This window comes from Pelodiscus sinensis, chromosome 5, assembly GCF_052426305.1.
Source record: "Pelodiscus sinensis isolate ZL-2025 chromosome 5, ASM5242630v1, whole genome shotgun sequence".
NCBI classification, from domain to species: domain Eukaryota; kingdom Metazoa; phylum Chordata; order Testudines; family Trionychidae; genus Pelodiscus; species Pelodiscus sinensis.
Window position 1 is genome coordinate 28,344,556 of NC_143056.1, and position 14,249 is coordinate 28,358,804.

A 14,249-nucleotide genomic window follows, 5' to 3' on the forward strand; every position below is an offset into this window, starting at 1 on the left:
TTGTAAGAAGACCAGAAAATGCTAGTGTGGCTAAGCAGAGGAAAGAGGCAGTTAGAAATCCTTTAAAATTTGGAAATCTAAAATCATATTCTGAAAAAGGGCATAACCTCTAGCAAGTAAAATGTAAAAGTATAATTAGGCAAGCTAAAAAAAGAAATTTGAAGAGCAACTAGCAAGAGAGACAAACAGCAAAAGTTAGAGTACATCATAAGCAGGAACGTTGCCAGACAGTCAATTTGGCTGCTGGGCAATCAAGGTATTAAAAGAGCACTCAAGGGGGACAAGATGATTGCAGAAAAACTAAGTGAATTCTTTCCATTGGTCTTCACTGCAGAAGATGTAGAATACTAGAACTGGACGAGACCTTGAGAGGTCATCAAGTCCAGTCTCCTTCCCTCGTGGCAGGACCATGCACCATCTAGATCAGTGGTCACCAACCAATGGATCAGGATCTACTGGTAGATCTTGGAGCCTCTGACAGGTGTTCCTTGCTAGTTTGGCTGGGAGCTATCAAGGGCCAGCACTTCAACTGTCCCTCCCAACACTGCCCTATTGCTCTTGCCCAGAGCCTCAGAGCTGCCCCCGGGAGCCTCCTGCTTGTTGTGCAGGTTGCAGGAGACTGAAGCAGGGGGCACTGATATCACTCTGGCCCCATCCCCTGGACCCCATCTTCACAGAGTAAGGAGGACCGGGCCTTAGCAAAGAGGTGCAGCAGGGGCAGGGCCTAAGAGAAGGGGCAGGGTAGAGGTACTTGGGTTTCAGGTAGATCTTGGACTGACTTTACTTTAAAAAATGATCTTGTGCTTAAAAAGGTTGGAGACCACTGATCTAGATCATCCTTGATAGATGTCCATCTAACCTGCTCTTAAATATCTCCAGTGATGGAAATACCATGGGAAATTCCTATACCTGAATCATTTTTTTGAGGTGACATTTCTGAGGAACTGTCCACGAATGAGGAATCAATATAGAAGGTTTTTCAAACAATTGATTAAATTAAGTAGAAATAAGTCACCATGATCACATGGTCTGCTCCCAAGAGTTATGAAAGAACTGAAATATGAATTTGCAGAGCTACTAACTGTGGTATGTAATAAGAATATTAAAATGAAGATAATCAGCTAACTGAGTAGTTGATGTAATTTCCATCCACTACTCGATTAGTCAATAAGGGGTGGGGGTGCTCACCACCCCCACTGGGGCTCGGTGGTTTAAATGTAGTAGGAGTATTAGCAGCGTGGTTCCTACTACATTTAAACTGCAGAGCCACAGCAGGATTAGTTCCTTGGGATGGCGCGAGCTGGGACTAAGCAGTCCCTAATCATGCCACCTCAGGAGCTAACTGGGCTGTACTTCTGCCTTTTAAATATAGTGAGAGCCACTTGTCTCTTACTACATTTAAAAGGCAGAAGGGCAGTGGGGGACAGGGCGTGAGGTGGGAATCAGCTGATTCCCAGCTCTTGACCAGTCCCAGATGCTGCCCCTCTGCGGAGACAGTACTGGGGGGGGGGGGAGACCAGCTTTTAAGCCACTCTTGGGGCTCCCTGCCCCCATCTCCACAGGGTGTCATCTCTCCTGGGGCTCTCTACCCCCAAGTCATTGGTCTTGCGGGCTACCGGCTCTGCTCCCAGCCGCCTTCAACCTCTGCAGCCAGGGATCTCTGGTCTAGCAACATCTGTTACAGATGTTGCTAGACCATAAGAGTCCTGGACAAGAGAGGCTCAGCCTGTGGTCATGGATTAGGAGAGAAGGCCAATTCATTAATTAGCATCTGGTTAAAAGTCGGGAAACTAATAGTAGGAATAAGTGGTCCATTTTCACAATGAAGAGAGATGAATAGTGCCATTACCTGAGGACCTGCACAGGGACCAGTATCAATCAACATATTTATAAATGATCTTGGAAAAGGGGAAGATAGTGAGGTGACAAAGTTTGAAGGTGATACAAAATTACTCAGAACAATTAATTCCAAAGCTGACTGTGATGTGTTAAATTGGATGACCGATCAAGAAAATGACAGAAGAAATTCACTGTTGATATGTGCAAAGTAATGTGCTTTGGAAAACATAATAAAAAATACCTATACAAAATGATGGATTGTAAATTAGCTGTTGTCACTCAGAAAAATTGAACTGTCCAGGGGTTATCCTGGGTTGTTCTGAAAACCTCTGCTTCGTGTAGAGGGATCATTTGAAAAACTAGCAATGTTTATGGTAACATACTATTAGCTAGTAGTAGTTACATTTCTCTTTGTATTTTTAGGTTCTGGTTATGACATGCTATGTCATTTTGAATGTTTTGAAAAATGAATATTTATCCCTGTCAAATATTAATCTGCTGGTGTTTGATGAGTGCCATCTTGCAATCCAGGACCATCCATATCAAGAAATTATGAAGGTAGGTCGCAGTTATTTAACCTTTTTATCTTCAGCATCTCTAATTGCACTGTGATCAGATTACAAATAGGGATGTTAACAGCTAGCAGACTAACTATTTAACCGATTAGCAATTGCTTATTGGTTAACAGTCCCAGTTAACTGCAACAACCCCCACCCGCCCGCATGCTCTGCATTTAAAACTTGTACTGGGAGGCTAGTTCAGGCCCAGCCTGCTGATTCAAGTTTTAAATGACGAGCATGCAGGGGAATCAGCTCCCGCCTGCTGCCCCTGTCTGTGGGAACCCGAGCTCCCCATAGGCAGAGGGTACTCTGCCATCCTCAGAGCAGCCTCTGTCCACGGCAAGCCTTGGCCCACTGTGGACAGAGGTTACCCTGCAGCAGCAGCTCCTGTCTACAGGCCATCTGGATGCCCCACGGACAGAGGCTGCTCTGTGGAATGTTGGAGCAGCTTCTGTCCTTGGGGAGCTTGAGCCCCCACACGGACAGGGTGGTTGTTCCCCCACGCTACTGCCTTTGTATCAGGTAGGAGGCAGGAACTGGTCTGTGCAGGGGGCTCATTTTTAATCTGGCAGCAGTGCGAGGTGGCAAGGGGCTCCCCAGGAGTGAGGCCAGGAGCGTGCTGGCTGCTGACCTCACCCCCAGGGAGGATTGAATAGACATGTAACCACTTAGAATTGTTGAAGTTATATGATTACTATATTAAACGATTTCTAACATCCCTAATCACAAATCTGTTAATGAAAAGCACACTGGGCAGTGTATAGCAATGGTCTCCAACCTTTTTAACCACAAGATCCCTTTTGCATTTTAAGTGCAATGTAAGATCTACCTCAAACCCAAATCCCCTTGCCTGGCTTCCTTCCTGCCCCTTCTTTGAGGCCCTGCCCCTCCTCCACCCCTTCTTAGAGGCCTCACTCTGCGCACTCCATCACCCTTTCTCCCCCATCCTCACTTACTTTCACCAGGCTGGGGTAGGGGGTTGGGATGCAGGCTCTGGTCTTGGGCCAAGGGATTTGGAGTGTGGGAAAGGCTTGGGGCTTAACCCTGGGTGGGGGATTGAGGTCCAGGCTAGGGTTGCCAGATGGTTTCAACAAAAATACCTGACACATTTGACATTACATCACAATCTACATTACACCTTATTTAGAAAATAACGGACATTTATGTTTTCTCAATTTGTTTCCTGAACAGAAATCTCAAATACTGAATTGTCCAGTTCAAAACCAGACACCTGGCAACCCTACTGCCAATACTACTCTTGGCATTTGAGACTGGTTCTCAAACATCTAAAAACATAAGAACAGCCATACTATGTCAGATCAAAGGTCTGTCTAGCGCAGTAGCTTGTCTTCCAGACACTGGAGCAGCCCCTGCTTGCAGGGCAGTCAGGCCTGCCGCGGACAGGGGCTGCTCCAGACAACAGCAGACTCTGTTTGTGGTGGGCCCCCTGCAGGGCTAGAGCAGGCCCCTGCCTGCAGCAGCTGCGGAGCTGCTCTACCCCCCATGGTGCCATGTGTTGCCTTCATCTACAGGCACTGAGCCCACAGCTTCTGCTGGCTACGATTCCCCATTACTGATAAATGGGAGCCGCAGGAATGGTGTCTGCAGGCAAGGACATATGTGGTGACCAGACCCTCTGCTTTGCCTATCTCTACGGCTGCAGGGACATGCCAGCCACGTCCAGGAGCAGCAGTTACCATAGGGATAAATACTCCAGTGAAGACAGGTTAGGCATTTTAGAACTCACTACTCAAAGAATTAAATATTATAAGAGTAAGAGAGAAATGAAAATTATGAAATGCACAGATCAGTCAAAACCCCAAAGAAAAACACTTTGCAAGCAGTAAAAGAAGTAACAACAACCCCCCATGTATGTGTTGAGTTGGGAGAGGAGAGTGAAGGACAGTGTGTGTTTGTGAGAATGACAGACACGCAGTGTGTGTGTGTGTGTGTGTGTGAGACAGATTTGCATTGCCAAGCTCCCTCCATCCCCTTCTCTCTGTGGAGATAGGATACATGAGTGGGGGGAAGAGGGACACCCTGATATCAGCGTTCCCTTTCTCCCTCCTACACCCTGCCCAAAGGGGCAGCTCCAAGGCAGAGGGCGGGAGCAGCAGGGCAGTGGGTGGAGTGGCAACTGAAGTGCAATGCATCATAGCTTTCCAGCCAAACCCGTCAGGATCACCTGTCAGAGGCTCCAAGATCTACCTGTAGATCTCAATTTACTGGTTGGTGACCACTGGTGTAAAGATTCATACTTCAAATCATTTTTGTATGTATTGCTCTCAAGTAGGAAAATATTTGAATTGTGAGTACCATTTTATGACAGAGTGATGTAGCGACCGATTATCAATACTTTAACACTTTTCAGAAATGTTACTCCCCTCATAAAAATGTTTTATTTGGTGCTCTGTAGGTTTTTGATTAAACATATTATAAACATATACTGCAGAGTTCCTTGATTGAGATAAATACCTTAGCATAAATCATCTAATTTTATATTCATATTGTGATGTTTCCATTTAAAATATGTTTAATTTCAGTTGGTGCAGTAAGACCAATTGCATTTTATTTTATTTCACATAGATGACAGGCTTTTTTCATTAAGAAAGTTGACTGGAAACAAAAACGTAACACATTTTTGTGTTCAAATTTGAGACTTGATACATGAAATGTATCTAACTTTTGCATAGCACCTTAGATATGGATTTGTTCTTTAAAAGATATATTTTTTAAAATAGAATGCATAAGTGTCATACCTCTTCACTAAAAAACTGAATGAGAAACAGAAGTGTAAAGTGTATTTTGGATGCTGAATTTACTGAAAAGTTATTGGAATGAACTGACACCAGTGAAAACATAGGATGGCAAAATTATCGAATTTACCATAATGTACAATTGTGATTATTAGAAAAATGGTCATAAGTTGATATAGTAGTTTACCTAATTTTATTATGAATTTAAAATTGAACCTTATATTATCTAAATTGAATTATTGAGCCTTTAAAAAGCCATTGGTAAAATATATCCATTTGAGAGAGTGCAGATTTTTTTAAAAGTAAGTAGGTACTAATTTTTAAAACTTTAAGCTTTCTTTTGCTAAGGCATTTTTGACCTTTTATGTTGTTTGCCCTAATTAAAGTGAACCAAACAACTTAAGGAGCCATTCTGTATCTCTTTTTCCCTTTCTTCCCCCTTCACTCCTTCCTCAGTGAATGACAGGCTTAACCAGGGCTCATGTGGTAGGTTTAATTATTTTATAGTGGTATTTTAATCTTTTGACATGATGTACGCACTTAAAAATGTGGACATCTTTGTGTTATAAATTTTGAAAAGGTACCTCAGACCTGCTTTTATGTCCTTTGAGTATTTCCATTCAGGAGAACATGTAGATAATTTCTGCCTTTAAATATTTTTACTAAAAATTTAAAATTTTATATTTAACATGTTTCAATTTTTTCATTTAACTTGAGTTAGTTATATTAGATTGAAAATATCAATTGTTCTTTTTCTAACACTTGCTGTTTTAAGTATTAGTTGAACCTCTGGTATCTAAATATCTATCTGTGAACATTTACCCAGGCTGCAGTGATGGAGGAACTGGCAGTCTTATTATCCTGCAATTCTGGTTTACTTTACAGATCTGTGAGAACTGTCCATCATGTCCTCGAATTCTGGGATTAACAGCTTCCATTTTAAATGGGAAATGTGATCCTGCTGAATTAGAGGAGAAGATTCAGAAACTGGAGAAAATCCTAAAGAGCAATGCTGAAACTGCAACTGATTTGGTGGTCTTAGACAGGTACATTTTAATACACAATTATGGGTACTAAATTTATATCTGTGTTTTCTATCAGTAATACTAAGGAAAGAAAACTTTTGGTAGCTATGTGTTTTATGCTCCTGGATATGTATTTTTGTGTCTGTAAAATTATACATGCAATTCTATCAGTTTATTAAAAAAATATGCTAAGTTTCTTTTTAAGTAGCAGGAGCTTTTAAACATTTTTTAAAAGAGTGGTGAAGAATTACTTAAGATGAGATTTGAGGAGCACTTATTCTTTAAAATGAGAGCTTTTGGGGCCAGAGATTAAAATTTCTTATGTGTTTTGGAAAAGAACTAGTATATTATCAAAGCTATCATAATCTGTGAGCTGGTTTTGGCAGGATTTTATAGCATCGGCCTTGTCTATACTACGAGATGAGGTTGAATTTATTAAGTTTTTTTTTTTAAGCACTCGATTCTGTAAAGTCAAAGATATATATATATCCCCACTGTGCTCAAGAGTTCAAAGTTGTGCGTCCCCCAATAGTGTGTCTACTGTCAACTTTGAAAGAGAGTCATTGTGGGTAGCTATCCCACAGTTCCTGTTTCCCCTTTGCATTCCAGGTTAAGCTCTCAGTGCCTTATAGGGAAAAAAATAGAACAGCAGGTAGTTCTGGCTACATGTCATCAGCATCCCATAATGGATTCATTCTCCCTCCCTCCTCCATACATGAAAAGTAAGAGCAAACTGTCTTTTCACACCCTTTCCCCCCCTGATTATCCATGCACACTCTGTTGCATGGCAAACATGAGCTCTGTTCAACTGGAAGGGTCTTTGGGAATCATAGAAAACATCTTGTGTCTTATGCTGCTGTATGTCCAGAGCCTAGCAAGCAATTGGTAGGTACTGGCAGGAGTTGATCCTCTTGACACAGTGGTATGCCAGTTCTGTTGCCGTAAGAGAAGCGCAGACTCGTGGGCCCACATAGCAGCATAACTATGTGACAATTGGAAAATTGCCATCAGAAGCATTGAAATACCTATAGTGATCCTTGGAGACACAACTTATCCCTTGTTCTTGTTGCTCATGAAGCCATACGCAGGCAATCTGGACTACAGTAAAGAGCAATTAAACTACAGGCTGAGCAAGTGCAGGATGATGGTAGAATGTCCTTTTGACATTTTAGAGGAAAGGTTTCATAGTTTATTGACTAAGTTAGACTTCTGCAAAAGCAACATTGCCATTGTTGTGGCAGCCTGCTGTGTGCTCCATAATATCAGAAGGTAAGGGGGGAAGTTTTGATTCCAGTGGGTCGAGGCAGATTACCTAGCCAGTAATTATGAGCAGCCAGACACCAGGGTAATAAGGAGAACATATGAAGGGGCCATGCAAATCAGAGAAGCTTTGAAAAACAGCTTTGTGAATGGCCAGACAGCGATATGACAGCCATGTATATTGCTCTTAGTGAGGTAGCCCCCGCATTAAGTGTGCTTGACTGTAAACCCCCTCCTTCTTTCTATGCATCACCTATCTTCTCTATCTGTTCGGAGCCAAGAACATTGTGGATTCTACCTAAATACAGATAAGCATGTATTTGAGTATGTACATAAGATAAGACTATAAGACTATATCTATTATGGCTCTTGCTTGTTACAAAACAGAAGAAAATATGTATGTTCATCACAGTGAGTGAGTTAATTAGAATTAGCCCTCTCCCACTACTGTTTGGTATAAACATAAGTAAGTGTTTTAATTAAGAAAAGTAAAAGATTATACAAACACTTTATCCACTAGCATTCCTTTCAAAGAGGGTCCTTACTCAAACTTACCTGAACAGTTCTCTTTTGCAAAGCTCACTTTCTCTTTCAAGTGCTGGTCCCATATTTGTGTGTCACATGTCGGTGTGCATGTGTACCATGTGCATGTGTACCATGTCCAAAGTTTCTTAACAAGCACTGTCTCTTGGTCTCCATGTGAGCAGTTGCTCTCCTCTTGCTTCAGAAGAAGGGCATAAAAGGGAGTGTGGGCTGATGTCTCCATAGTTCCCTCTTACCCCTGTATTGCCTGAGTCAGAATCCTCAGTGTCTCAATATCTTCAGATTCTTTCTTATAATAACCTGTAATAGATACTGTAACTGCATGTTTATGTTAGCATAGTTTATTTTTATAATATAGTTAGTAGAACTTGCTTTCCCCCTTGCTGGGATGTCTCTCCCTTGGTCTGGGACTATGCCCAGAGCCTAAGGATTCAAAAAATGCATCACTTGCCCTTGCTGCTTCTCCATGAGTGATGACTACAGACCTCTGCTATTTGGATGAAACACACATTTCTGCAAAGTGGAGCATCTGTTTCTCCTTTTCCCCTGTGCATACACAAAGCTCATGAATCATAGCTGAAGAAACACTTTATGGAGAAAGCTATCAGACCTCACTCTGATCTGGGTCAGATCACCTGTACATCGGCCCCAACCAACAAACAGCAGCTCTCAAGCATAAGCTTGGGAACAGAGCCAAAAGCTGTTAAGCCCAAGGACTTAGTATGAGAGAGACAGACAGTCCAGGTCTCTTCCTCAGAGAAGAGATCCCTTTTGAACCACAGACAGGTCAAGTAAGTCTTCACATGCAGATCTTAAAGTCTCAAGACTGTTTCAGAGCCCCCTCAGCAGTATCGAAAAAAAAGGATCCATCCTAAGTGTAAAGACCATCATTTGCCAACTCCATCCAAGAATGCTGGATCTAAAACTTCAGTAGTACCAGCTTGTCTTTCAATCTGGCCTACAGCAGTGTTTCAGGATGCCTTGTAACTACCAGTCATGACCACTAAAACACCCCAAACACTGGGATGCAAGGATATTTACGTGTTTTTCCCTTGTCTTCAGTTCTCTCTCCTTTTGGGCCTGATCTGTCTTTGAAAGCCTGCCACACCAGAAGATAAAACTAATTCAGTAATACAGGAGTCATCTCCTCTCCCACCCTCGGGCAGGAGCACTCAGCCTTTGGTACTGTCAAACCCACCAGTGGAACAGGAACCAGTCTCTAACATAGATGAATCATGCTCCTGCCAGTCCTTTATCTTCTCATATAGGGATAAGTCCTGGCAGGGAGTCAAGGAGATGTGGACACACTTCCCAGTATGACTTTCTTAGGGACTGCTTGTACCTGATGCCATGGGAGCTCCCTCAACTGGTTGTCCCCTCATGTTGGACATATTGGGGCTCTTGGAACCCATGTAGTAGACATCCTGGATCCATCCATGAGTCCTGCTGCTCCTTTCCTATTTGGCATATGCTGGATCTGTGAAAGTATGAGGAGGAGGAAATTTATCTGGATCCCCAAGTATCAGTGATATCACCATTCTCATCTCTGAGTGAAAAAAATTACTCTGTCTTCACCAGATGACCACAGGAATACCAAGAGCTACTGCAGAGAATAGTGAATGATCTGCAGAACCCATTGAAGGAGATCCAGGACTCCCAGTATGATTCCTTGGTGTTTTGCAACTACAGCTCCAAGCAATCTGGTATTTCCTGTAAATGAGGTCATTGTGGAGTCAGAGTGGTCTTCGCATACCCCAGACTCCTGCACACCCCCACCTAAAATAACTGAAATGCTATTTCATTATGACCAAATGAGATGAGCTCCTTTTCATCTATTCAGTGCTTAACTTGCTGGTGGTGTATTCAGCAGCAGAAAGATCCAGGTCACAACATCATAAGATGACCCTGACTGAGGAGGATCTACAACTCTGTATTACTATCTGTGAGGTTTTGTTATGGTAGAAAAAAATAAATTAGTCTTGCAGAATTTAAGGACAAACTTCTGCTTGAAGACACAGCCCAGTTTCAGTCCTTCATCAAGGAAGACAGGCTAGTGGCAAGAATATCCCTACAAGCTTCATGAATTTAGCTGATATGGCATTCAGTGGGGTAGCCACCAGTATAATTAATGAGGAATAAGTCTTCACCTCACTCTTGAGGTTGTTTCTCTGCCACCTCCATCTCTGAAAATCGAGACTTCTACTTCCAGAGCCTCTACTCATTCCAGTTACCTGCAAAGGGCTACTTTTTGTGTCCCAAACAAACAGGAAACTTCCCTTTTACTGCTTCAGAAGAGCTTTGGCCACAATTCCCAGAAAAGCAGTGTGTGGAGGGAGGGCAGCACTGGAGAGCCAGTGCTGGAGCAGGGGGGAAAGACTGGCTTTTATGCCAGCTCCCCCCAGCACCTGCCCCTTCCCCCCACTGCCTCTAATAGTAGCGAGTAGTCGATACTCCAGTTACCTGCCGGTAAGGTTATGTTTATCAACTAGACAACTACTTGCTAACATCCCTATATACAAAGTTTTGAGAGAGATCCATAATTAAATAGCCCAGAGTCACTGTCATAGCACCAAAGTGGTCCAGACAACTTTGGTTCCTGGAACTTCTAAGAATGTCAAACCCTCCTCCTGTCCCTTCCTGGATCTTCTAATTCAGGAAGTCAACAAAATTAGACACTATTCCAGAGCCACTTCATCACCTCATAGCCTGGTGTTTGGATAGGCATCAAATGTAAAATGTTTATAACATTGTTACATTTAATATTCTTGTGGGCGGGTGTCAGACTCAGACTCTGCAGACATTCCAGTCATGTTAGATTACCTCCTGTCATTGAAGAATTTAGGTTCTCCCTTAACTCATTATGCATGCGTGTCACAGAAATCAGTACTATCCTTACTCCAGTAAATCGCTGTTTGATTTTTATTAACCCAACAATAGTGAGACTCCTAGAGGGCTTTTCTATCAGCTTCACTTCAGTGGGACCTCAGTCTTGTCCTATCAGTACTCACTAATCTATCACTTAAACCTTTAGTAGTATGTTCTATGTTTCCCCCCTTTCTGTGAAGTTGCACTTTATTTTTACTTCAGCCAGAAGAATGGGGGTGTTTATGGCAGACTCCCCATATGCAAGTTTTTCACAAGGAGAAGGTTTTCTTTCCTTCACCTTCATCCTAAGTTCCTTTTATAAGGTAATTTCTGATTTTTTTTTTTTTATTCCTCAACCAATCCACGTACCCTTTTTTCTTCCTCAAACCTCATGCTTCCATTGAAGAGAAGAGTCTTCATTCCTGGATGTCCAATATGCCCTGGTATTCTATTTTCCAAAGGACCAAAGCAATGAGAAAATCACTCAAAAAGGTTGAAGGGACAAGCAATATCTTCTTAAATAATCTCTAAATGAATTTCTGGTTGCATCATCACATTAGCATATTCCTCCCTGGATGGAGTAAGAGAACACTCAACAAGAGATCAATCTGCTTCTGCAGCATTTCTATCAGTGGTGCTGATAGCAGATGTGTGCAGAGTGGCTATCTGGTGTTCCAGTCAGATAGACTGTCTCTACTATGGGGTTTTTCTGGGATACCTCTGGCATCCCAGAAAAACTCTTCCACGTCCAGGGAATGCATCTGCTCTTCTGCTTTTTTTTTTTTTTCAGAAGAGCAGAATAATAATAATAATAGGATAATGAGTCTTGTGGATAAGGGAGAAGTGGTGGATGTGGTATACCTATACTTCAGTAAGGCATTTGATATGGTCTCGCGTGATATTCTTATCAATAAAGTAGGCAAATACAACTTAGATGGGGCTACTATAAAGTGAGTGCATAACTGGCTGGATAACCATTCTCTGAGAGTAGTTATTAATGGTTCACAATTCTACTGGAAAGGCATAACAAGCGGAGTTCCTCAGGGATCTGTTTTAGGATTGGTTCTGTTCAATATCTTCATCAACAATTTGGATATTGGTATAAAAAGTATGCTTATTAAGTTTGCAGATGATATGAAGCTGGGAGGGATTACAAGTGCTTTGGAGGATAGGGTCATAATTCAAAATGATCTAGACAAACTGGATAAATGGTCTGAGGTAAATAGGATGAAGTATAATAAGGACAAATGCAAAGTACTCCACTTAGAAAGTAACAATCAGTCTCACACATACAGAATGGGAAGATACTGTCTAGGAAGGAGTATTGCAGAAAGGGATCTAGGGGTCATAGTGGACCACAAGCTAAATATGAGTTGTCAGTGTGATGCTGTTGCAAAAAAAGCAAACATGATTCTGGGGTGCATTAATAGGTATGTTGTGAGCAAGGCACGAGAAGTCATTCTTCCGCTCTACTCTGTGCTGATTAGGCCTCAATTGGAGTATTGTATTCAGTTCTGGGCACCACATTTCAAGAAAGATGCGGAGAAATTGGAGGAGGTCCAGAGAAGAGCAACAAGAATGATTAAAGATCTAGAGAACATGACCTGTGAAGGAAGACTGGAAGAACTGGGCTTGGTTAGTTTGGAAAGGAGAAGACTGTGAGGGTACATGATGGTGGTTTTTAGGTTATCTAAAAGGGTGTCACAAGGAGGAGGAAAAAAATATTCTCCTTAGCTTCTGAGGATAGGAGAAGAAGCAATGGTCTTAAACTGCAGCAAGGGAGGTTTAGGTTGGACATTAGGAAAAACTTAACTGTCAGGGTGGTTAAACACTGAAATAAGTTGCCTAGGGAGGCTGTGGAATCTTCACCTTTGGAGATATTTAAGAGTAGGTTAGATAGACATCTATCAGGGATGGTCTAGACCAGGGTTTCCCAACTTATGGGTCGGGACCCAAATATGGGTCACCATTACATTTCAAAAGGGTCGCCAAGTGTCTCCCCAGGTGGCTCTGCCCTCTCTCCTCCCCCCATTTTTTGAATTACTTTGGGTCACCAAGTCTTCCTGAATTGTCAAAATGAGTTCCCATCTGGAAAAGATTGGGAACTGCTCGTCTAGACAGTACTGGATCCTGCCATGAGGGCAGGGGACTGGTCTCGATGACCTCTTGAGGTCCCTTCCAGTTTTAATGTTCTATGATTCTTTCGGAAGCCCTGTCTTCCTCATTCCATGAGAGAGAAGGTCTCTTCCAAAAGAGGTTTTTCTGAAATTTGGCCCAGTGTAGATGGGCCAAAGTTCAGAAAAGCCTCTTCTGCAGAAGCTGTCGGAAAAAGGTACGCAAACTGCGGAGTAAAACCTTGTAGTCTAGACATGGCCATATTCACAAAACATTACGTGCCACTTCAGTCCTCAAATTCAGGGTCAGCAGTGGCAACTGTAGTCCTTCAAACATCTTTATTGTCAGCCTTCTCAAACCCTATCTCTGTTCTTAATACTGCTTTCCAGTCATTTACACATAGGGACCAGAACTCAAAGAAGAAATCAAGATTCTTCTTCGAGTAGTGTCTCCGTAGGTGCTCCACTCTGGGTACTGGTGCATCCTTGTGCCGGTGACCGGAGATTTTTTTTTTTTAACAAAGTCCACCGTGCATGTACTGTGGTGCCCCCTCATGCCGTTAGTGTCCAGGGGGAGGAGGATAAGCCCACCATACTAGCATGAAAAAGAAGCTCAACAAATATGTAGCTTACACCGATTCAAGATGGTCACCTAGCAGCAATAATCTCAGCACTAGATCAAGGAGATTCTTTCGGCTCTCGACCTACAAGATGCATATTGCCACATAATTCATCCCAGCCACAGGCATTTTCTACGATTCACAGTGGACCATCACCATTACCAATAACGAGTGCTCCCTTTTGGCTCTCAGAGTTTTTTCAACGGCTCTCGGAGTGTTTTCCAAAACTCCAGCCATCATAGCGGCATGCCTACATCATCAGGGCATCACAATATTTCCATACTTAGACGACTGTCTCATAAAAGGCATGTCCTTCCAAGAGGCAAAGAAAATGATTGAGACTTCCACGAGCCTCCTGCTCCATCTCTGCTTGCATATAAACTATGAGAAATCCACATTCGGTCTCACTCAGACATTGGAGTTTATAGGAGCACACATCAATATCGTTGCAGACAGAGCGACTCTGCCCACACACAGATGCGACATCCTATGCAACCTCATAGCAGTAGTACAGGAGGAGACCCCCTATCACGACAGTTTGCGAATGCCTAAAGTTCCTAGGCCACATGACTGCCACAATCTATGTTGTCAGGCTGGTGAGGCTCCACATAAGATGCCTTCAGTCTTGGCTTGCCACACTTTACATTCCGTCCAGAGACCCGCTCTC

General features: G+C 42.6%; 1 protein-coding gene across 15 annotated transcripts in view; it reads left to right on the forward strand.

Annotated features, from left to right (window-relative positions):
• The window catches only part of DICER1 (dicer 1, ribonuclease III), a 108,915-nt gene that overhangs the window by 42,359 nt on the left and 52,307 nt on the right, over positions 1 to 14,249 (forward strand). For all 15 annotated transcript variants that reach the window (XM_075926644.2, XM_014578870.3, XM_006133693.4 and 12 more), the window contains 2 exons: positions 2,263 to 2,397; positions 6,041 to 6,201. In XM_075926644.2, coding sequence (XP_075782759.2) covers positions 2,263 to 2,397; positions 6,041 to 6,201 — 296 coding nt within the window. The remainder of the gene's footprint in view (positions 1 to 2,262; positions 2,398 to 6,040; positions 6,202 to 14,249) is intronic.